General features: G+C 39.5%; 1 protein-coding gene and 1 pseudogene across 7 annotated transcripts in view; one reads left to right on the forward strand and one right to left on the reverse strand.

The window, feature by feature from the left end:
• The window catches only part of Wdpcp (WD repeat containing planar cell polarity effector), a 293,085-nt gene extending 268,669 nt beyond the window's left edge, over positions 1 to 24,416 (forward strand). For all 7 annotated transcript variants that reach the window (XM_052198565.1, XM_052198564.1, XM_052198562.1 and 4 more), the window contains 3 exons: positions 18,274 to 18,392; positions 19,545 to 19,573; positions 23,911 to 24,416. In XM_052198565.1, the coding sequence (XP_052054525.1) occupies positions 18,274 to 18,392; positions 19,545 to 19,573; positions 23,911 to 23,961 (199 nt within the window). In that variant the 3' untranslated portion in view covers positions 23,962 to 24,416. The remainder of the gene's footprint in view (positions 1 to 18,273; positions 18,393 to 19,544; positions 19,574 to 23,910) is intronic.
• LOC127696081 (60S ribosomal protein L35a-like) lies at positions 4,757 to 5,089 on the reverse strand (annotated as a pseudogene).
• Positions 24,417 to 24,680: the final 264 nt, after the last annotated feature.

The following is a 24,680-nucleotide window of genomic DNA, read 5'->3' on the forward strand; positions in this document are numbered from 1 at the left end:
AAAAGGGCTGGTTCTGCAGGTCCAGAGCTGCAGGATCTCCGTGGCATAGGCAACAACAGGATACCTGAGAAAGGTCCTGGTGAAGACCTAGTATTGGTGCTATAACAATCCAGAGGCCTCAAACCAAACTAGTGAGTTATTGTAATGAATATTTGCAAAGATGTGTGGAAAAAAGGACATGCTGTGGGACACACTGTGACACACAACAGTTTCCGTGACATAATGTTGTCTGTGCTTTGTCTGATTTTGTTTTGATTTGTTTTGGTTTTGTTGAGGAAGTTGCAAGGGCAAAAGGCAGGTAGAGATGAACAGACCTGGGGTGCATGATGTGACACCCACAAAGATTAATAAAAAGTTGAAAGGAAGGAAGGGAGAGAGGGAGGGAGGGAACAGGGAGGGAGGGAGGGAGGAAGGGAGGGAGGGAGGGAGGGAGGAATGAAGGGTGAGTTTCTTTGGTTTATAGTTCCTGATCGCAGTCCATCATTGTGGAAAAGTCAGGGCAAGAACATGAAATACCCACTCATCCAATCAAAGGCAGAGAGAGTGCACGGCTGCACACTGACCAGCTTGTAACCTCTGTTCACAAAGGTCTGGACTTAAACCCTGGGAATGGTATCACCCACATCAATCAATGTGATCAAGACAGTTCCCCACAGATATGCCCCAGGGCAGCCTCATCTGTAAAGTCCTCATTTGAGACAGTCCCTAGGGGATTCCAGGTGTGCCAATTTGACAATTAAAACTAGCCGCACAGCAGGCTGTCTCTAGGACGCTGTCAAGTAAGCCTCAGCCATACAACAGAGCGAGAAGCTTCCAAATGAAAGCAGTTTCTTTTAAAAAGAAAAAAAAAATTAGCCATTATGTGAATTGGCAGCACTTTTATGAGACTTTTATACTTTTTCTTTTTTGAGACAAGATCTCCTTATATAACCCTGGATGCCCCTGAATTCACTTTGTAGGCCAAGCTTGGGCTCAAACTCACATAGACACACTAGCCTCTAGGATTAAAGATGCATGCCAACCAGCTACTTTTTGTTTTATTTGTACAGATGTTTTGCCTGTATGTATGTCTGTGAACTACTGTGCAGTGCCTGCAGAAGTCAGAAGATATTATTGGATTCCTGAGACTGGAGTTATAGACAGTTTTAGAGGGTCAGCTGCCACGTGGGTGCTAGGAATCAAACCCAAGTTCCGTGGACTAGCAGCCAGTTCTCCTAACTGTAGAGCCATCTCTGGAACCCTGAGACTTTATACTTTTAATAATAGTATCCAAATAGTTATTTTTCTGATCTGGCTGAGATCAGAATAATGATTGCATGTCATCATCCAAATTATTGGTTTTCCATAATTGTGACTTGGCCACTAAAACATAGGTATATGACTCAAGGGACAGTTCAGAAGAGTAACGTTCAGGGGGCAGGTGAGAGGGGCAGTATGTAATGATACGGGAACTACCTGGAAATAATCCCCTTAGCTGTGGTGCCACCTCGGTTAATCAAGCCAGCTCTGCCGGTTGTCTCAGCAAATGCGCCCAGGCTGGCCTTAGTGACTTTTATTGACTCATCTATGTGAGTTTCCTTACATTTGGAACAACAACAACAAAATACCCATTTGTTCAGGATCTGCTGTGTGCCTGGAAACAATATAACTGAGGGAAAATTTCAGTGTTTACAAAACAAAGAAATTGTCAATAGAATGCCTGCCAATGGACTTAGCAGGAAAAAAGTTACAGCCTATAATTCATGAAGATTGGCTCAAAACAAAACATCCCTGCCAACAGAAAAGCCTGACAATTATTCTGTTGTCTAATTTGGCTCAGCCTAAGGTGACCTTGCTTATTCGTGTCAGTCTTAATTCCTGCTAACTTGGCATGGAAGGAGAGCATATGGTATATGTCTACAAAGTCCATTTTTGCATCTTAAATCAAAATAAATATAGAATATAGTCAACATTTCCTGTAACTGAGCTTGTAAATATATTAGACAGACATAGCTATGTTCACAGTCTGCCCACTAGGTACTTTATAGGTAGCACCTATAAACTAGAAATTCTCTACAGATATCTTTTTCTAAGTTTGGTTTATGACTAAAGCTAGCCAATTTTAAACATGTTTCCAAAAAATATAGTCAATCATAAGCCCTCTTTAAAAAGAAAAACTGAAAGTATGTCACCAATTCATTGCAACCAAAAGATATTTACAGATTTGAGTAGGTCTAAGAGTGAGTTTTTAAAGCTGAACAGATTACTGTGAGAATCCCAGTGGGGTGATAGGTACCATACACCCAGGACCTGGGAGGCAGAGGCAGGGGGTAACTGGAGATCCAGGCCAGGGAGATGGCAGGGAGGGTGAGGACTCTTACCATTGAATGACAATTAGAGTTCAGTTCCTCAGACCCACGAGCTGGGCAGAGAGAACTGACTCCACAGAGTTATCTCTGGCTCCCCATCTGTCCCTGGGCGTGCTGCTCAAGCACACACAAAGAATGAATGTAATCAACGTTTTTAAAAAAAAACCAACGTAAGAAAGATAGTGGAAGTTGGAGAACAAAAATAAGAATATTTTTGTTTTTCTTCCCAGACTAATCTGGTACATTTTCTTAATCTTATTTTGACCCACTAACATTCATTATGAAAGGAAATTTACTTTAATATCTCTCAGGAAGCACCGACAAATTAGCTTCTTTATTTCCATTGCAGCTTAAGAAGTTAGACATCTGGAGAGATTACAGAAAGTTGAAAACAACTAAAGAAAGAGTTTTGTTCATATTCATACATAAAAGTCTAAACTAAAGAAGAGTGTGTGGGTTTTTTTTCATGTACACCTAACAACTGAACAAGAGGATTGAAATGGCACACATATGTATTAACATGTGCATTTTATGTGTTTATATTGTACATATGGAGCCAGATGTAGCTTATCACTGTCACGGAATACTCTTCTTTACAGGCTTTACCTGTTACCTATTGATCATATGTGTGTGTGTGTGTGTGTGTGTGTGTATGTGTGTGTGTGTGTATGTCACGAGCACACATGCGCACGTGCACATTTCCATTAATTTATTAATTCATTTTGCATCCCAATCACTACCTCCATTTCTAGTCCCCCCTTCACATAGTCCCTCCCCATCCCTCATCCCCTTCTCTTCTGAGCGGGTGCCACCCCCCACGTCCCCCAACCCTGTGGAATCAAGTCTCTCTCTGCAGGACTAGGTATGTCCTCTCCCACTGATACCTGACTAGAGAGCCAGGTTGGGGAATGGGTTCTGCAAACCAGCAACAGCTTTAGGGGCAAGCCCAGGTTTACTTGTTGGGGGACCCATATGGACATGAGCTGCACATCTGCTACATATGTGCCAGGTGCCTTACTTAGTCCAGACTGGCTATATTCTTGGTTGATGGCTCAGTCTCTGATAGCCCCAAAGGTCCAGGTTAGTTGGCTTTGTTGACCTTCCTGTGGAGTTCCTCCCCTTCAGGGCCTTCAATCCTTCCACCAACTCTTCCATAACAGTCCCTGAGCTCTGTCCAGTGTTTGGCTGTGGATCTCTGCATCTCTGAGTCAGCTGCTGGGTGGATCCTCTCAGAGGACAGCCATGCTAGGCTCCTGTCTGCAAACATAACAGAGTATCATTAATAGTGTCAGGGATTGGTGCTTGCCCATGGAATGGGTCTAAAGTTGGGCCGGTTATTGGTTGGCCATTCCCTTAGTTTCTGCTCCTTTCTCCTTATAGTTTTTGTAGACAGGACAAATTTTGGGTCAAAAGTTTTATGAGTAGGTTGGCGTCCTTATCCCTCTACTAGGGGTCCTGCCTGGCTACAGGAGGTGGTCTCTTGGGTATTCATCACAGCTAAGGTCACCTGCATTGACTTCTGGGAACCTCCCCCATCCCAGGTCTCTGGCACTTCCTCAAGATCCTCCCATCCCAGCCACCCTGACAGTTGCATATTTCCATTCATTCCCATGGCCATCTCTCCTGTCTCTCCCCACACCTGATCCTAAAACAGCCCCATGTCCCTTCTCATCCCTTCTTCCACCCAGTTCTCACCCAGTTCCCTCCCATGCTCACCCATAGTCTACCTCCTATGACTATTTCATCCTTACTTGTGCCTTCCTTCTTGTTTAGCTTCTTTGGATATGTGAGTATATTGTGGGTATCCTGTACTAAATGGCTAATATCCACTTATCAGTGAGTATATATCATGCATGTTCTTTTGGGTGTGGATTACCTCACTCAGGATATTTTCTAGTTCTATCCATTTGCCTGCAAAATTCATGATTCCTGGTTTTTAATAGCTGAATAGTATTCCATTGTGTAAATAAAACGCATTTTCTCTACCAATCTTCAGTTGAAGAACATCTGGGTTTTCCGTTTCTGCCCATTACAAATAAGGTTGCTATGAACATAATGGAGCATGTGTCCTTGTGGTATGGTGGAGCGTCTTTTGGGTATATGCACAGTAGTGATATAGCTGGACTTCAGGTAGAGCTATTTCCAATTTTCTGAGGAACCACAAGATTGATTTCCAGAGTGGTTGTACCAGTTTGCAATCCCATCAGCAATGGAGGAGTGCTCCCATTTCTACATATCCTCACCAGCATCTGCTGTCACTTGAGTTTTGGATCTTACCTATGCTGATGGGTGTAAGATTAAATTTCAGGGTCATTTTGATTTGCATTTCTCTGATGACTGAAGGATATTGAACATTTCTATTTTTTTTTTACAAGAGTACAAATCTACTTTATTTACTCTCCATTAGTTTAAATCCAGGATGGGTACAGCATCACATGGATTCTGGGTCCAATGGCCTTTGCAGGAAGGTTGCTTTGGAATTTGGCACGAACCATGCCACTGTTTCCATGCACCCGAGTTACTTTTCCCCAGATCACTCTGGTTTTGCTTGGTTTGCCTCCAGGAGTCACTGTATTGTTTTTTGCTTTATGCACATAAGCACATTTCTTGTCTAGGTAGAACTTAGTTTCATCTCGGGCATAAACGCCTTCATTTTTAAGGAGAGTCATTTGCTCTCTTTGGTTCCAGAGACCTCAGATGCAGCCAGCAAAAATGGCCTTGCACCACAGCCTTCCAGACATACTTGCTTTTAGATGCCCTGTCCCAGCAGACCTCCACCGGTGCCTAGATGGCAGAAAGAGACTGAACATTTCTTTAAGTGCTTCTCAGACATTCAAGATTCCTTTGTTGAGAATTCTGTAGCTCTGCATACCATTTTTTAATTTAGTTCTTTATACATTTTGGATATTAGTCCTCTGTCAGATGTAGGGTTGATGAAGATCTCTGTAGGCTGATGTTTTGTCCTATTGATGGTATCCTTTGCCTTACAGAAGCTTTTAAGTTTCAAGAGGTCCCATTTATCAATTGTTGATCTTAGAGCCTGAGCCATTGGTGTTCTGTTCTGTTCAGAAAATTTTCTCCTATACCAATGCATTCAAGGCTATTTCCCACTTTCTCTTCTAACAGATTTAGTGTAACCAATTTTATGTGGAGGTCCTTGATCCACTTAGACTTGAGCTTTGTGCAGTGTGATAAATAGGGATCTGTTTGCATTCTTCTATATGTAGACATCCCGTTAGACTAGCACCATTTGTTGAAGATGCTTTCCTTTTTCAATTGTATGGCTTAGGTTTCTGTGTCAAAATTCAAATATCCATAGGTGTGTGGGATTATTTGTGTCTTCAGTCTGGTTCCAACCTGTCTGTATGTATGCCAGTACCATGAAGTTTTTATTACTGTTGCTATGTAGTAGAGCTTAAGATCAGGGATGGTGATTACTCGAGAAGTTCTTTTAATGTTCAGGAATGTTTTAGCTATCCCGTGTTTCTTGATTTTCCATATTAGGTTAAGAATTGCTTATTCAAGATCGCTAAATAATTGTGTTGGAATTTTGATGGGAATTGTATTGAATCTGTAGATTGCTTTTGATAAGATGGCCATTTTCACTATGTTAATCCTACAAATTCATGGGAGATCTTTCCATGTTCTGATATCTTCCTAAATTTCTTTCTTCAGGGACTTGATGTTCTTGTCATAGGTTTTCACTTGCTTGGTTAGAGTTACACCAAGATATTATTTGTGATTATTGTGAAGGGTGTTGTTTCCCTACTTTCTCTCTTGGCCTATTTATCATTTGTATGAAAGAGGGCCACTAATTTCTTTGAGTTAACTTTGTATTCAGCCACTTTGCTACAGGTGTTTGTCAGCTGTAGGAGTTCTCTGGTAGAAATTTGGAGGTCATTTATATATACTATCATATCATCCCAGAATTGTGATACCTTGACTTCTTCCTTTCCAATTTGTATCCCAATGTCTTTAATTTCTTTCTTTATTTCTTCTCTGACCACGTTATCATTGAGTAGAGACTTACTCAGTTTCCATGAATATGTGGGCTTTCTATTGTTTTAGTTGTTATTGAAGACCAGCTTTAGTCCCTGATGATCTGATAGAATGCATAAGATTATTTCAATCTTGTGTCTATTCAGGCTTGTTTGTGTTCAATTACATGGTCAGTTTGGGAGAAGGTACCATGAGGTGCTGATAAAAAGGTATATTATTTTGTTTTAGGGTGAAATGTTCTGTAGATATCTGTTAAATCCATTTGGTTCATAACTTCTGTTAGTTTTACAGTGTCTCTGTTTAGTTTCTGTTTTCATGACCTGCCCATTGGTGAGAGTGAGGTGTTGAAGTCTCCCAGTGTTATTTATTGTGTGAGTTGCAATGTGTGTTTGAGCTCTAGTAAAGTTTCTTTTATGAATGTGGATGCCTTGCATTTGGAGCACAGAGAGTTGTGCTCCAAAATCTTGGTGGATTTTTCCTTTGATGAATATGAAGTGTCCTTCCTCATCACTTTCAACAACTTTTGTTTGAAAGTCTATTTTATTAGATATTAGAATGGCTACTCCACCTTGTTTCTTGGAACTATTTGCTTGGAAAACTTTTTTCAGCCTTGTAGTCTGAGGTAGTGTCTGCCTTTTTCACTGAAGCATGTTTCCTGTATACAGCAAAAGGCTGGATCCTGTTTATGTATACAGTTTGTTAGCCTGTGTCTTTTTAATGGTGAATTGAGTCAATTGATATTGAGAGATATTAAAGACCAATGACTGTAGGTTCCTGTTACTTTTGTTGTTAGAGGTGGTATTATGTTTGTGTGGTTCTTTTCTTTTGGGCTCGTTGTGAAATGATTAATTTCTTGTGTTTTCTTGGGTGTAGTTAACCTTTTGTTGGAGTTTTTCTTCTAGTATCCTCTGTAGGGCTGGATTGGTAGAAAGATATTGTTTAAATTTGGTTTTGTCATAGACTATCTTGGTTTTTTCCATCTATTGTGATTGAAAGTTTTGCTGGATATAATTGTTCAGGCTGACATCTGTCTATTATTGTCTGCAAGACATCTGTCCAGGACATTCTGACTTTTAGAGTCTCTATTAAGAATGTAGGTGTAATTCTGATAGGTCTGCTTTTATGTTACTTGGCCTTTTCCCCTTGCAGCTTTTAATATGCCTTGTATGTTTCTTGTCAGACAAATTGCACATGAGGCAAGGAGAAAATACTATGCACAAATGTTCATAGCAGGTAGTGTTTTGTGTTTGGAACTCACACTGACACATGCATTTATTCATATAAAGTTCCTTATCAACTTCTTTTAACTTCGTTTTGAAATCATTGGTCATTTTTTCTTAAGTATTATTTTATTAGAGATTGTGAAGTGGTAATGTTCTAATTGCTGTTCCTCTTATATTTGTAAGCTAAAATTGTATAAACAAAAAGTTTCCTCATCAGACTGTTCAGTTATCCTGAAAGTTGGAATCAATGCTTGGTGGTTTCTTTGGATTGATCAGCTTTAAGGGTAGTCAGTGAGTATAACAACTTCCAATAGTGGGGGAAGTACACATGGAGGATTTCAATTCTGTGTTGCAGTTCTAGTGGCCAGTTTTTGAAAACCGGTGTTGTAACAGGTTTTTTTTTTTTAATATATTCTTCATTTACATTTCACATGTTATACCCCTTTCCCAATTTTCCTCCTCCACAAAAACTCCCAATCCCTGCCTCTAAGAATATGCTCCTCCACCCATCCCACTTCCACAACCACCCCCCATCCCTCCCCCATTTCCTCACCCTCGGGCATCTATTGAGCCTTCACAGGACCAAGGACCTCTCCCTGATACCCGACAAGGCATTCCTCTGCCATTCTTTTGGCTGGACCCATGTGAACCCCTTGGTTGAAGACAGTCCCTGGGAGTCCTGGGGTATCTGGTTGGCCAACATCATTGTTCTTCCCACGGGGCTGCAACCCTCGCCCCAAGCTCTTCTAGTCTTCCCTCCAACTCCTCCATTGGGAACCCCTCGCTCAGTCCAATGGTTGGCTGCTAATATCCACCTCTCTATCTGTAAGGCTCTGGCAAGGCCCCTCCAAAAGACAACCATAACAGGCTCCTTTTGGTACACATTTCTTGTCATCCATAGTAGTTTCGGTGTTTGGTGACTGCTTATAGGATGAATCCCCAGGTAGGACAGTCTCTGGGTGGCCTTTCCTTCAGTCTCTGCTCCACACTTTGTCTCCATAGATGTTCCTGTGAGTGTTTTGTTTCCTTTCTCAGAGGATCCAAATAACCCCCACTTTGGTCTCCCTTCTTCTTGAGTTTCCTATGGTCTCTGAATTGTAACTTGTTTATTTTGAGCTTTTGGGATAATATCCACTTATCAGTGAGTGCATACCATGTGGGTTCTTTTGTGATTAGGTTACCTCACTCAGGATAACACTTTCTAGTTCCATCCATTTGCCTAAGAATGTCATGAATTCACTGTTTTTAATAGCTGAGTAGTACTCCATTATGTAAATGTACCACAATTTCTGTATCCATTCCTCTGTTGAAGGACATCTGGGTATCTTTCCAGCTTCCAGCTATTAGAAATAAGGCTGCTATAAACATAGTGGAGTGTGTGTCCTTATTAAATGTTGGAGCATCTTTTGGGTATATGCCCAGGAGATGGTATAGCAGGGTCCTTGGGTAGTACTATGTCCAATTTTCTGAAGAACCACCAAACTGATTTACAGAGAGGTTTTACCAGCTTGCAATCCCACCAGCAATGGAGAAGTGTTCCTCTTTATCCACATTCTCTCAGCATTTGCTGTCACCTGAGTTTTTCATGTTAGCCATTCTGACTGGTGTGAGGTGGAATCTCAGGGTTGTTTTGATTTGCATTTCCCTGATAACTAAGGATGCTGGACATTTCTTTAGGTGCTTAAGAGCCATTGGATTTTCCTCAGTTGAGAATTCCCTGTTTAGCTCTTTACCCCATTTTTAATAGGGTTATTTGACACTCTGGAGTCTAACTTCTTGAGTTCTTTGTATACATTGGATATTAGCCCTCTATTGGATGTAGGCCTTGTAAAGATCTTTTCTCAATCTATTGGTTGCCATTTTGTCCTATTGACAGTGTCCTTTGCCTTACAAAAGCTTTTCAGTTTTATGAGGTCCTATTTGTCAATTCTTGTTCTTAGAGCATAAGCCATTGGTGTTCTGTTCAGGAAAATTTCCCCTGTGCCCATGTGTTCAAGGTTCTTCCCCACTTTCTCCTCTATAAGTTGCAATGTATCTGGTTTTATATGGAGGTCCTTGATCCACTTGGACTTGAGCTTTGTACAAGGAGGTAAGAATGGATTGTTTTGCATTTTTCTGCATGCTGACCTCCCGTTGATCCAGCATCAATGGTTAAAAATGCTCTTTTTTCCACTGGATGTTTTTAGCTTCTTTGTCAAATATCAAGTGACTGTAGGTATGTAGGTTTATATCTGGGTCTTCAATTCTATTCCATTGATCTTCCTGCCTGTCTCTGTACCAATACTATACAGTTTTTATCACTATTGCTCTGTAGTAGAGCTTGAGGTCAGGGATGGTGATTCCCCCAGGAGATCTTCTGTTTTGGAGAATTGGTTTTGCTTTCCTGGGTTTTTTGTTATTCCAAATCAATTTTCAGATTGTTCTTTCTAGCTCTATGAAGAATTGATTTGGAATTTGATGAAAATTTCATTGAATCTGTAAAATGCTTTTGGAAAGATGGCCAGTTTTACTATATTAATCCTTCCAATCTATGAGCATGGCAGATCTTTCTATCTTCTGAGATCTTCTATGATTTCTTTCTTTAGAGGCTTGAAGTTCTTGTCATACAGATCTTTCATTTGCTTGGTTAGAGTCACACCAATTATGTAATATTATTTGTGACTATTATGAAGGGTGCCATTTTTCTAATTTCTTTCTCAGCTTGTTTATTCTTTGAGTAGAGGAAGGCTACTGATTTGTTTGAGTTAATTTTATGTCCAGACACTTTGCTAAAGTTGTTTATCAGCTTTGGGAGTTCTCTGGTGTAATTTTTGGGGTCACTTAAGTATACTTTCATATCATTTGCAAATAGTGATTCTTTGACTTCTTCCTTTCCAATTTGTATCCCCTTGACATCTTTTTGTTGTCTAATTTCTCTGGGTAGGACTTTGAGTACCATATTGAATAGATAAGGAGAGAGTGGACAGCTTTGTCTGGTTCCCTGTTGTAACAGTTTGAAAAGGTAGTTTACTGACATTATCAAAATCCTAACAGTGTGGTAACTTTAAATTTTATTTATATAATATCTAAATTGAAATTTCCATCACATTGTTACCATAAAAGTAAACAACTGAAGTCTCTCTTTGGGGAATCACAGAATAAACTATGATATAACCAAATACTAGATACTATATGACCACTTAAAATCTTGGTCATAACCTTGTGGCTCCAGTTGAAATAGAGGAAGCACACTCTGTGCTGGCTCTCTTTGGACATATGTGAAAATTCCAGACAGGCTACATTAGAACAGTTATATGAGAATTCTAAAAATGTGGATAGTGGCAGGTGGATTTATAGAAAAGACTATAATTTAAATATTTCTATTTTTAAATATTTATGAGTATTTAAATATATGTATGAGTTTACACAAGAAAAAGTTGTTCCATCCACCAACAGAATTGCTTTTAAATTCACATAAACATTCAATAAGATAAATCACATCCAAGGTCAATGACAAAGTGAAAAAAATATTATGTTCCCTGGTTGTAATGGAATTAAAATGGGGATATAAAATAGAAATGGAGAAAATCCCCCAAATACTTACAGAATTAAAACTGCACTTCTATATAATCTATGTCAGAGGCATACTTTACAAGCAATGTACCTTAAAAATACTACATCCTAAAAAAAAATCCATTAAATGAACACATGAAAAAAGTAATGTCTTTGTCAACAAACTGAGTTTCCGCGATGAGGAAACACAAAAAAGAAAAGGAAATTGAACTTGAGGCAAATATAAGTAAGGAAATACTGGTGACAAGAGCTTGCATCAAACTAGGTGACTAAGGCTTCTCAGAAATCCCAGCACTCAGGGGGTTGAGGCAGGAGGACTACCAGCTTAAGCTGTAAAGTAAGTATATGTCTAGAAACAAAATAAAACTAACAACAAATTAAAACTTTTGTAAAAGATATGTTCTAACACAGATAATATTGTTAGTGGATTCTGCCTAGCATTTAGAGCAAACAAAACAAAATGGTAGTTATATACAATCTCTTTCAGAAAATATAAGGCAAAGAAATTTATCCTAACATCTGTTGGAGTTGCCATTACCAAAATGAAAAAGGGTATGGAAATGGGACGCAATAGAACAGTCTCTGATAACTCCACAGGCGAAAGTCAGAAAGAACAGCTTAGCAGTAAAGGTGAAATAGTACTAACTCAAAAATCCACACTCTAAAACAGTCCCAGATCTAAAAAAAAAAAAAAAAAAAAAAAATAGTTCCAAAATTAGCAACTTTTACATTGACCTTATACGACAAGTCATAGTCAAAACTCAAGTTCACACACAGACCTGCTCTCTTCCAGGGAGCCCTCAGGCCACCACACTGGGTGGGGACCCAGATAGGCTACTTGTGCCCTCCTCTCCCTCCTCCACTGTGCACTCCATAGGCTCCACCTAGTCCTGCCATGCCGCTCACCACACCCCACACACACATATGCAAACCTGGATCATCCCGAGTTCCACGTCCTTCCCCTCTCTGCCAACCCCTCCCTATCACAGACCCCACATCCACCACACATGGCAGGGACCCAGGACACACACACACACACACACACACACACCTGCCCGAGTTCTAAGGAAGCTGAAGCACCTCTGCAGAGCCCATTCCCATGTCTTTAGGAACTGATCCCAGACCAGATTTCCCCCACCTTGGTCTAGTCTGAAGTCACCTAAATTCTTATATTGAACACATAACTAGAAAAGCAGTCCACATGACTGGGCACCAACATAAAGCCACAAACATCAAAACAGTAAGTTTCCTCTGATGCCCAAGATCCACCAACCCTATATAAGCTTTGTCCTGTGAGAAGTACCCAGAACAGACCTCCAAAAACAATCAAAGAATTTAAGAAATTTAAAGGAGATGCAATCAAATGATTCCATTAACTTAAAATGAATAGTAGATGCCTGAGTGAAGAGATCTACAGCTGAATTTTAATTATTTAATGAGCAAGAAAAGCCAAAGTTTTAAAGCCAGATTCAATAAAGAGATATAAACTTACCAAGGAAAAGAAGTTAAGATGGAATTGAAAAACCCAGTGTTACAATTTCTGGATGCTCAGGGGAAGCCTTACAAGTAGACTGAATCAAATAGAAGACAGTATCAGGATCTGAAGATAAAGTAGAGGATTAGACCACACATGCAAAGAATATGAAAAATTTAAAGGCACGAAAACAATATGCAGGAATGTGGGGACAACATGAAAAGATGAATTATTGGAATAATCCCAGGTCAAACACATGGGCAAGATCTTCAATAAAATAATAAAATAAAACTTCTGTCAACTAAGGCTACAGATAAAAGAAGCACACAGAACACTAAATAGACAAAACCAGAACGTAACTCTCCAAAGCATATAATACTAAAAATACAGAGTAAAGAGAGAGACTTGAAAACTGCAAGAGAAAAACTGCAAGAGAAAACTGCAAGAAAAAAAAAGAGAGAGAGAGAGAAAGTACAAGTTACTCATAAAGGAAAACCCGTCAGAGCACTTTCCTCACTGGAAAGCCACAAAAATGAGGAACAAAGCACTCCAAGTCATCTGCCAACCTAGACCACTGTACCAGCAAGTCTGTCTTAGCTGATGAAGAAAAACTTTCTATGATGCCTTTCCACCAAACCATCACTACAGACAATACTGGAAGCAATATTTTAGGTTGAAGAGAGAAAATAAGCATAACCAAGAACTCTAGAAAGAAAACAAACAGGCTATAATTATTGGAATACAAACAGCAGAACCAACATCCAAGTGGCTATAGTCAACAGGCGCTGTGCAGTAATGATTATACAGATCAATGGCTTCAACTCTCCCATCAAAAGGCACAGACTAGCACAATAGATCGAGAAATGAACTCCATCTTTCTGTTGGTGACAAGAAACTCACTGTAGCTTTAAAATAGATGCCACCTGAGAGTCAATGGAAGCAAAAAATGCTCCAATCAGATAGAAGCAGACAGGCATTGCTATCCTAATATCTGACAAAATAAACTCCTAACAAAAACTACCCAAAAAAGATAAAGAACACTCCATTGTAACCAAAGGGAACAACTGGCAGCAAAGTTGCAGACTGACACCACCCCAGGGATAGGAAGTGGCATCAGTACACCATTTCCTCTGACAGACAGACCATCTAGGAAAAAACACCTAACAGAACATCAGAATTAGCTCACATCAAACATCAAAAGAATTTAATGGCTATCTACAGAATACTCCACCAAACATCACTTCTGTTCAGGAGATCATGGAACCTTCTCTAAAATAGGCCACATCCTGAGACACAAGCAAATGTTAACAGAAAATAAGAACAACTTCATGTATCCTATTTGACCATAATGCAGTAAAACTTAAAACCAATATCAAACAAATATTTAGTAAATATACAAACTTATAGAGATTGTACAACTCATTATTGAATGGGTAAGAAAAGAAATCAAGAACGTTTTTTTAATTCTGGAAATAAAAGAAATTTAAATGCAACACATCAAAAACTCTGTGATATATTAAGAGAAGTCCTATGTGGGAAATTGATAACCCTTATGTGCCTTCATTAAAGGATAGGAAAGAGCACAAATAAATCTTTTTTAACACAATTTGAGAATTTAGAAAAACAAGAACAAAACAAATCCAAACCCAGTAAGCAGCTGAAGATACTAAAAATAAGAGGAGAAATTGATGAAACAGAAACAAAGAAAACAATTCAAATCATCCACAAATATAAGAGCTGGTTCTTTGAGAAAACAATTAAGAATGGCACTCCTTGGCTCAACTAATCAGAAGAGAGAAACTACCCAAATTAATAGAATTGTAGATAAATAAACACTACAACAGACACCAAAGAAATTCAGGAAATTATAAGGGAATTCTCTAAAACCTATACTCCATTTAAGTTGGCAAATGCAAAAGAAATGGAAAGATTTCTAGATTCATCCTAACCACCAAAGTTAAACCAAAAAGAGGTCAACAACCTAAAAAGACCTAAACAGACAAATGAGGAGACTGAAACAGTAATAAGAGGCCACATGACTAAAGTGGTCCAGGCCTGTAGACGTTTACAGGAGAACTCACCAGACTTTTAGAGAAAAGCTGCACCCAATGCCTCTTAAATTATTAAATTCAAACAGAAGGAGCTCTTCTAAAGTCAATGTATGAAGCCAGCATTGATCTACTACAAAAAACCTAGTAAAGACATAACCAAAGCCATTACCCCTGATGAACATTATATGAACATTATGACATTGTGTGTGTGTATGTGTGTGTGTGTGTGTGTGTGTGTGTGTGTGTGTGTATGAGAGAGAGAAAGACAGACAGACAGAGAGAGAGGGAGGGGCAGGCTAGTCTTTATGTCGGTTGATGCAGGCCAGAGTCATTTGGAAGGAGAGAAGCTCAGTTGAGAAGTTGATTGGCCTGTGGACAAAGCTTGGTTTTGATTGACAATCGATTTGGAGAGCCCAGCTTACTGTGGCAAGGCCATCCCTTGTTCCATGGTCATGGTGCTATAAGAAATGGGGCTGAGAAGTCAGAAGCAGCACTCCTCCAGGGCCTCTGTATCACATTCCATCTTCATGTTACTTCCCTGACTCCTTAGATGATGGACTGTGATTTGGAAATGAAAATAAACCTCTTCCTCCCCAAGTTGATTTATATCATGGTGTTTTTTCAAGGCAAAAATAATAATAGTTAAGACAATATAGGTGCAAATGTCCACAATTAAATATACCATATTTAATTAAATCTAATTAATAATCTAAACCATATACAGGTACATATAAAAAATCATCTACCATGATTAAGTTGGCCTTATCCCAAAGATTCAGGCATGGTTCAAGATAAGTAGGTCAATAAATGTAAAAAAAATACAAATGGACTTAATGGATACAAGGCATTTGACAGAATCCAATAACCCTTCATGATAAAAACTCTAAAGAGAATAGGGCTTGAAGGAACACACTCCAACATACTAAAGCCTGTCTGTGATGTATGATAAATGCATGGCCAATATTATCCTAAGTGGGAAAGCATAAAACAATCCTAGTGAAGTCAGAGATAAGACAGGGCTGTCCAGTATCCCATGTTGTTCAACACAGTACTTAAAGCACAAGTTCTATCAATAACATTAGAAAATTAAATACAAATAGAAGTCAAACTACTCCTATTTGCAGATGATGTGATGTTATCCCTAAGAGATCCCCACAGTTCCTCCAGAAAACATCTAGAAAGACATCAACAATTTCAGCAAAATTTCAACATATAGTCTCAACTTTAAAAAACCAATAGTTTTTTATACACCAACAACAAAAATACTGAGAAAGAGATCTTGTGCACACTCCTATTCACAATAGCCTCAAAAGAAAATAAATTGTGTAAGAATAAACCCAACCAAGTAGGTGAAAGACCACTACAATGAAAAAATTTAAATCTCTGAAGAAGACACTAAAAGATGGAAAGACCTGAGATCATGGGTTTGTAGAATTAATATTGTAAAAATGACCATTCTATCAAAAGTTATTTATAGTTTCAATGTGAACACAATCAAAATCTCTCTCATTCTCAAAAAAATTGAAAATTTTGAAAATTTGAAAAAATAGGAAAAAATCTAAAATTTTCTTGGAACCACAAAGGACCCAGGATAGCCAAAGCAGTCTTGAGAGAAAAAAAGAATGCAGGAGGAATTACCATTCCAGATCTCAAGATAATTACAACATAGTAATAAACATACAGTCTGTCCACAGCAGACATTTAGACCAATGAAACAAAACAGAAGACTCAAACTTGAGGATGTAACTGCAGACATCTGATATTCTATCCCAAAGGCACACACTGGAGAAAGGCAGCACTTGGAACAAACGGTGCTGGAAACCTAAATGTCCACGTACAGAAGAGTGAAGTTAGCTATCATCAGTGACTCACACAAAGCTATCTCCAGCAGGCTCAAAGGCTTCAGTGTGGAGCCTGAAACCCTGGGTTTGCTAGAAGAAAGCACAGGCAGTGAGCGCCCTGCCAGAAGCAGGGAAGGGCTTTCTGAATGGGTCTCTATTTGTCCATAAGTCACTGCCAACAATAAGTGCGGCCTCACCAAACTAAAAGGCATCTTCACAGCTAAGCGAACAGTCATTTGAGAATGGGAGTGAATCCTTCCTGGCCATTCAGCTGAGAGAGGATTAATATTCAATACAGTAAGAACTCCAAGGTCAGGGGTAAAAACAAACCACCCACTCAAGCAGTGACCTATGGATCTAACCAGAGAGTGCTCAAAGACACAGATAGCTAGGAAATATCTCAAATAGTGTTCATCCTTACCAGTTAAGGAAAGGTGACTCTAAACCACTGAGATTTCATCTTCTCCCACTCAGAATGTCTAAGATCAACAAAACAGCTGAAAACAAATGCTAGTGGATGGGTCAGGGGAACAGAACTCTCACCCACCGCCTTTGGAAATGCAAATTGGGGCAGCCGCTCTGAAAGTCAATATGGAGAATCCACAAAAACAAAAAATAAATGTGTCATATGACGCAGCACCAACACTCCTCGGACCTGGCATCCTGCTCCAGAGATACTTGCTCAGCCAGATGTACTACTGTGCTGTGCACAATAGCTAGAGCATGGCGACAACCCACCTGTCCTTCAGCTGGCGTGCGGATAGTGAAAATGTGGGACAGATACACAGTGGAATACTATTCGGTTGTAAAGAAAAATGAAATCATGAAAATTGCAGGTTAAGGGATGGAACTAGGAAAGATCACACTGAGTGACATAACCCAGACTCAGAGAGACAAGCAGCACATGCACTTTTACCTGGTGGTTCCTAGCCTCAGAGCTTCAGCTGTGAGTATGTGTGCAGTTAGCAGAAACCAGGGAAGTAGGGAAGAACCATGGTAGGTGACCCCTAGAGAGGGGACTAGTGGGGTACAAGTGACATAAACATTTAAGCACATTTATGGGTAAAACATTTCTGGGTAAAAGTGGTTTACCCATACAGGGTAAAATTATATCATTCAAGAACCTGGCACATCATAGTCTTTAGTGAATGACCAGACTCGGAAAGGCAAGTGTTTCATGTTTTTTCTCACGTGTGGAAAACAAACCACGAAGTGGAAGGGGACTATTTAGAAAGAGGGAGGGGCTGGAAGAGGGAGGAGGGAGCAGGAGAAGGTAACGGAGGTGAAGAACTCCAGTGTGCGTCATACATATGAAAGAATCCTATCTGGGGACATGCACCAGTGTTCGGAGATTGCCTGGAAAGCACAGGCTCCTGGCCTTGGTTCCTAGAACTGTAAGAATAGTCCACTGAAAACAAGACTTTAGCTGGGTATGGCGGACACACACCTTTAATCCCAGCAGAGGCAGGTGGGTCTCTGTGTTCAAGCCCAGCCTGGTCTACAGAGTGAATTGTAGCCAGTCAGGACCACATGGTGACCTTACTAAAATAATAATAGTATTTCAAAAAGAAAAGTACTTTCTTTTAACATGATGATATTAATGTGATTATATTATTTAAAGATTTCAAGGAAATGTAGGTTTATATTTTTAAAATATTCAGAAGCTTGAAAATATTTAATATGCTCACTATACTAGGCATTAGAATATAAAGCTCTTTCTGTGACATACCTACCTTGATTTTTTTCTTAATTCCATTTTCCATTTAATAATCTCCCACCTGACAGACGGGTAATTGAGAGAAGGACTGAGGAGGAGGAGGAGGAGGAGGAGGAGGAGGAGGAGGAGGAGGAGGAGGAGGACGTCTGCAGTGACTCTTCAGTGGCCTCTACCTGGAATGCAGAAGGTAATGGAGCTCGCGTCCCACAGAGGACGATGAAAAACAGGTCATTTCAGGAGTTTCTGTAAATTAGTGATGAGAAACCTTAGCATTTCTTGTGAGTGAGACTGTTGGTGGCTGATACATTATCTGGTAAAAACAAAGGCAGTCATTGGTGACTGTATGAATAAATACATTTGAGGAGCCCATTAAATGTCAATTCTAATTTGCTAGGTCTGGACTGGACCTTCGTACATGTTTCTAGCAAGCTCTCATGACACATATATGTCAAGCTCAGCTTGCTCGATCTGAGGATCTCTGGGAAAGTGGCTTGGCTCTTGTCCCATTTAGCCAGGAAGCAATGTGTGCATATATATATAGTAAATATGTAACAAAAGCAACCATGTAAGAGACTCCCTAAAAGTGGTTCCAGGAAAGAGTGTGGCAAAGTGATAGCCATCACTGGCAGCCAGCTGGACAGACCTAGAAATGCAGAAGCATTTCAACATGCAGAATCAATGGTGTAAATAATGCACCACTTCCCATGAAGATGACTCTAGCGTGACCAGCTCATTCTGTCTCTCAGTCCACTCGCTCTACACTGCAATAGTAAGGTTAGTGGGGCTGGGTACTTTCTAAGAAGGAAAGGGAGTCTATGCTGATCCCAGGTCAAGAGGAGAGCATAAGATGTGGAAGCTGCAAGCAGCAGTGTGCTTACAAAGGAGCCTCTGCATGGACCGTCACTGACCAATCCAAGCTCTGGTGTGTAGGAGAACTGTACCTGCTGTGCTGTGAAGACATCGCTGTAAGAAAACACGCTCCAAAGCACTAGAGAGGCAGAGGCAGGCAGATCTCTGTGAGCTCAAGGCTAGCCTGATCTACCTAATGAGTTCCAGGATAGTCGGGGCTATCCAGTGAAACCAACTCTCAAAAAAAATTATTTTTAGACAGGAACAATATGGGAGTTCTCTACTTACTTGAGTGCAGATATTGAGAGTCTTAAGATCTCAGAGAGCTAAGTATTCCCTCATAATTGACACTCTTATATTGATTAAAATCTGATTATATTACTTTCTCTAACATTTTAATTTATTATTTATTATATAAATTATTATACTATATATTTATTTGTTATTATATCATCAGAGCATTAGTATTCATGTTGTGATCTCATTTTAGGAGACCTGAAAGAAGAGCAGAGGAGACAGGTAAAGCGCCTGTGAGGAAAGTATGCAACCGGCCTGACTCTACAAATGCTGTCCATTGCCCTACAGTAACCAGACTATGGCTATTTAGCTTCTTATTTTTAGTAAAACTCCCTCTAAAGCCATCAGCAGTTGAAAATTAATAGGCTGGGAGCCAAGTAATATAACAGCAATCTATATCTGTTTATATCTTTTTTTTGTCTGAGTATCTTTGAGTATCACTCTCTCACTAGTGAATGCTTGCAATGATTTAAAAGATGTAAAAAGACTTAGCATAGGAAATGTATCTAATGCCATGCATTTTAGATAATTTTATAATAAATGCATATAGAATACCATTTCTGACAGGTGGTCCTAAGCCCCTCTCTGTATTCTGTCTCTGACATCCTAAGTTCATCAATTTCAAAAAAAAAAGTCATGTAAGAAAAAAAAATCTTATAGTATATGAGTAATAGTATATGAATATAAATGGTCATGTCAACCGACTTATATAGGACATCATTACTTCAATCTACTTTTTTCTTTTTCTTTCTTTTTTTTAAGTTCACTCTATAGCCCAGGCTCATTAGAGCTCACTGTATAGCCAGTCCAGACCAGCCTCAAACTCAGGCCAATCCTCCTACCTCATCTTCCCAAATGCTGTGATTACAAGGGCTAACCTCTACCTGACTCAACCTAATTCTTAATAGTAATACCTATACTGACATTATTTTTAAATTTACTTAAAAGGAAAACAGCCTATATTTCAGTGGATATACATGAATAATCTGAAGCATTCAGTTTTCTAAAAAAAAAAAAAAATCAAAGAAACTGATTTTATACATATATATACATATATGTATATACATAGTGACAGGCAGGTAGATCAATGGAATAGAACCATTAGACTGATCCTTAGACTCCAATGAAAGAATTACAGAAAGGGCTGAGGAGCTGAAGGGGATTGCAACCCCCTAGGAAGAACAACAGTATCAACTAACCAGACCCTTCAGAGCTCCCAGGGACTAAACCACCAACCAAAGAGTTGGTTGGGCTGGTCCCTGGCTTCCAGTACATATGTAGCAAAAGACTGCCTTATCTGGCATCAATGGGAGGGGAGGTACTTGGTTCTGTGGAGGCTTGATGCCTCAGCAAAGGAGGATCCTAGAGGGGTAAGACAGGGGGGTAGCACCCTCTTAGAGGCAAAGGAGAAGGGTGGTGGATTGGGAGGTTTGCAGAAAGGAGACCAGGAAGGGGACAACATTTGAAATGTAAATAAATAATATTTTTTAAAAAATGGCAGATAGACATGATGAACTTGGTTTCCACACATGCACTGAGGTCCATTTGTTTATGTAATTAATAATGTATTACTGATTATACTGTTTCAAAAATGTAGGAATTTTGAGTGGTTTGCCTCCTCAAACAAGTTCCTCAAGAAGTTGGTTTCTATGACAAGAAGCTTATAAAAAGCAGGAAAAAGATTGTTTCTTTCCTTTTTTCAGAATTTAGAGCAAAGAGCAGCAAACATTTTCTATAAAGTACATGATAGAAAATATTTAGGCTTTGTAGACTATGGTGGTGTTACAGCTGTGTTACTCTGATGGTATAACAAAAAAAATCCTAAGTCAACTCTTAATTGAAGGTATTTATGTTCCTAAAAAAGTGTAATTATCATAAAAACATGAATTTCATACAGTGTTGTAAAATATGCTTTGGGTTTAATATTATTCTTTTTTTAGCAAACATTTCCAAGTGCAAAAAGTCCTTTGTGGGGAGACTTTTGGTATCTAGCGTTTCCTTTTTACTCACAAGCCTTGCAATGTCGGAGGGTAGATTGAATATGTACCATTATTCATAAATATGCTGACCTCAGGTTCAGAGTAATGAGGCAGGAGAATTGCTTTGAGTTTAAAGGTAACCTGGGAAGGTCTCAAAATAAAGTGACTTTTCAACAGATTGTAGCTTGGCTGGTAAGAGCGTTTGGGGGGTTAAGATACTTGCTCCCAAGCCTGAGTTCAATCCCTCTGATCTACATAGTAAAAGGAGGGAACTGACTCCCCCAAGTTGTTCTCTTAGCTCTGGAAGTGCATTACTTGCTATCACTCTGGCTTATGCCAAGTGTGGTAGTGTGTATGTAATTCTGGCACTTGGGAGTTAGAGGCAGGAGAGGCAGGTGGTCCAGACCAGCCATGGCTACACAGTGAGTGTGCTTCAGGCCAGCATGGACTATGGCAGGTTTACTTTCTTAAGGTCCTATGGCTAGTTTGCATACTGTCTTACTGTTAGAGCAGAAATTACATAGTGTTTCCCAAATAACTAACATAGGTACAAGGAAGAGAATACATAACTCTGACTAAATAATAATATCCCAGATATAACACGGTTCCATGTTAAACAAAACATGGTTTTGAGTCCAAAGGCCCCAACCTTGCTCCTCTCAGAAGTTAATGCTTGTAAAATCAGAAGCATGAGACACCATTAGTAACATGGAAGAAATGGCCCAAGAAGACAGCAGCATTAAGTGACAGTAGCCCAAATCCAGCAGAAGCAAAGCAGATCTTAATGTTGGCAAAGTCTGGGTGCACAAAGAGAAAGTGACCTGGTCCCAGCCAGTACTGGGTGGCAACCATAATGCATGATATATGTAGAAATCATATGTGGAAATCAGCTGAGGAAGTCAGAATACCCTTTTGTTGCTGTAAGTTACTACAAAAATTAACATGCACTTTAGTTCAGTTAAGGATTAGCACACAGCAAAGTTGAGGTCAGCACTGCTTTGACTGCAAATCCTATAACCAGAAAAACAACGCAGAACTCCCCAGTCTCAGCGACTAACACTTCCCCACACTCAGTCCAGTAGTCCTCCTTAGACTACTAAACACTACTTTGAAGTGTTTCCTGAGCTAGTAAACATAAGAAAAGAGTCCATGCCTAAGAACATCTGTCACAGGGATATTTATAAAAAGAGAAATTCATAAACCATATAAAATTAATTTAAAAGGAATGGTTAAGTTATAATATGTAATGGAATAAAACTCAGACATTAAAATCAGAGACTATTTATCCAAATGCCAGTTGAGGATATGGCTTAATGGTAGAGTGTTTCCCTAGCATGCACAAGGCCCTGGGTTCAATCCCAAACATGACATAGCTGTGTATTTATGTTTTTTAAAATAATTTCATTTATTAAAATACATATGGAAAGATAATAAGAGCAAATATTTTAACCATATATTTACATTTTCTAAATTGTATTTAATGAATATTCTTTACTTTTTATAATGTTACATTGTCACATATAAAATACTTTATTGTGTTAATCGTAATATGTCTGCCTAAGATAAAAAGTAAACTAGATAGTGTCCAAAGGCAATGGTTCTCCACTTGTGGGTGGTGACCCTTGGAGGGTTGAATGGCCCTTTCACAGGGGGTGCATATCAGATAGCCTACATACCAGATATTACATTACGATTCATAGCAGCAGCAAAAGTGTAATTATGAAGTAACAATGAAAATAATTGTATGATTGGGTTAACCACAGCTTTATGGGCCTTTAGCATTTACTTCCCTAAAGTAAAGATTTTAAGAAACAGATGGGTTTTAAAATAATAATTTCAGGAAAAAATATCTTTTAAAGAGAACCTTGGCATCACTAGAGGTAAAAAGAAAAAGACAGGGATGAGGGTTGGGTGCAGGGGTGTAGAAGGCAAGGGATTAAAGATGGACGGAAGAAAAGAAAAGAGGAAGGGCAAAAGCAAGCTGGGGGACTTGAGTTCAGATCCTTAGACTGCACATAAAATCCAGGCAGGCTTGATGTTCACAAGTAATGTCAGCACGTGGGAGGCACCGAGAGGCGAGCTGGATTGCTACACTGGCCAGAAATGACAAGCTTGAGACCCGAGACACGCTGCCTCAAGAAGAGTAGAAAGCACCTGCCATCAACCTCAGACCTCCACGTGCACATGCGCCCGCGTGTGCACACCTACACACCCCACACACATACACCAGAAATAAAAGAGGAAAAGAAGTGTGTGTTCTAGGAGCCTCTAGCCACACTGAGGTGGAGTCACAATGATGTCTGCGGCTGACGTCTGCAGATGCTCCTCAGCCTTGTCCTGTCCTCCTGCCCTGCCTCTTGATGCCTCCCATCATGCACTAGTTGGATTGACTTTATAAATAGCTATCAGAATTGTAACCACTGAGTAGGGTACACACGCAGGTCTGTTTAATAAGCACGATGCATTTTTATTTCCTTTCACTGTTTTGAAATACTTAAAAATAATAAAGTCATGAATGTTAGGTTGGCATGTTACTCTGTTGGAACACGGTTTTAATTGTTTTTATCTTTTTACTTGTAGGACATTGGAGATGTTGGTTCTCTCAGAATGGTTCACTTCGGTTTGGTGTAAATCATTAGAAATGACAAAAAGAAAGCTGCCCTTTTCATGACCTGGTCAATAGAAGTCTTCACATCTGGATTTTAATAGAAGGAAAAATAGTAGTACATGCAGCATAGCATACGTGGCCCTCAATAAAAGTCCCTAAACAATTGCTTTCATAATGTGTGTGCTTTTCATATTCTGGAACTATACATTCGGAGCATCAGAGGTAGAATATTTAAACTTGTTCGCCCACATCTTTTAAATTTTTCCTCGCCTGGAGGCTGGATGATTCAGTAATTAAGAGGACTTGTTCTTACAGAGAACCCAGGTTCAATTCCTACCACCCACATGGTGGCTCATGACTATCCATAACTCCAGTTCCAGGGGAGCCAGTGCCCTCTTCTGACCTCCTCAAGCATCAAGCACAGGCATGTGGTATGAGCAAAACATGTATACATATATAATAAATCCTTACAAATGTCTTCTCCTGTTTTTATTCACATTACTAATAAAATGTTTATTAAGCAAGTGTTTCTGTCCAGACCTCCTAAAACAAAAAGTTCTCCGTTGCAGATTTTTGCAATGAGAAACTGATAGTCCTTGCCTGCAGCCGTTATGTAATAGGAGATTGGGCTCCTTTAGCTCAGGCTTCCTCTCTCAACATTATTTCCAATGTGCCATGTGGAAATGTGGAATACATGGGGGGGGGGGGTGCCAATACTCTGTCTCCTATGGCTGTAACATAC

The sequence above is a fragment of the Apodemus sylvaticus genome, chromosome 11 (genome assembly GCF_947179515.1).
Source record: "Apodemus sylvaticus chromosome 11, mApoSyl1.1, whole genome shotgun sequence".
NCBI lineage: Eukaryota > Metazoa > Chordata > Mammalia > Rodentia > Muridae > Apodemus > Apodemus sylvaticus.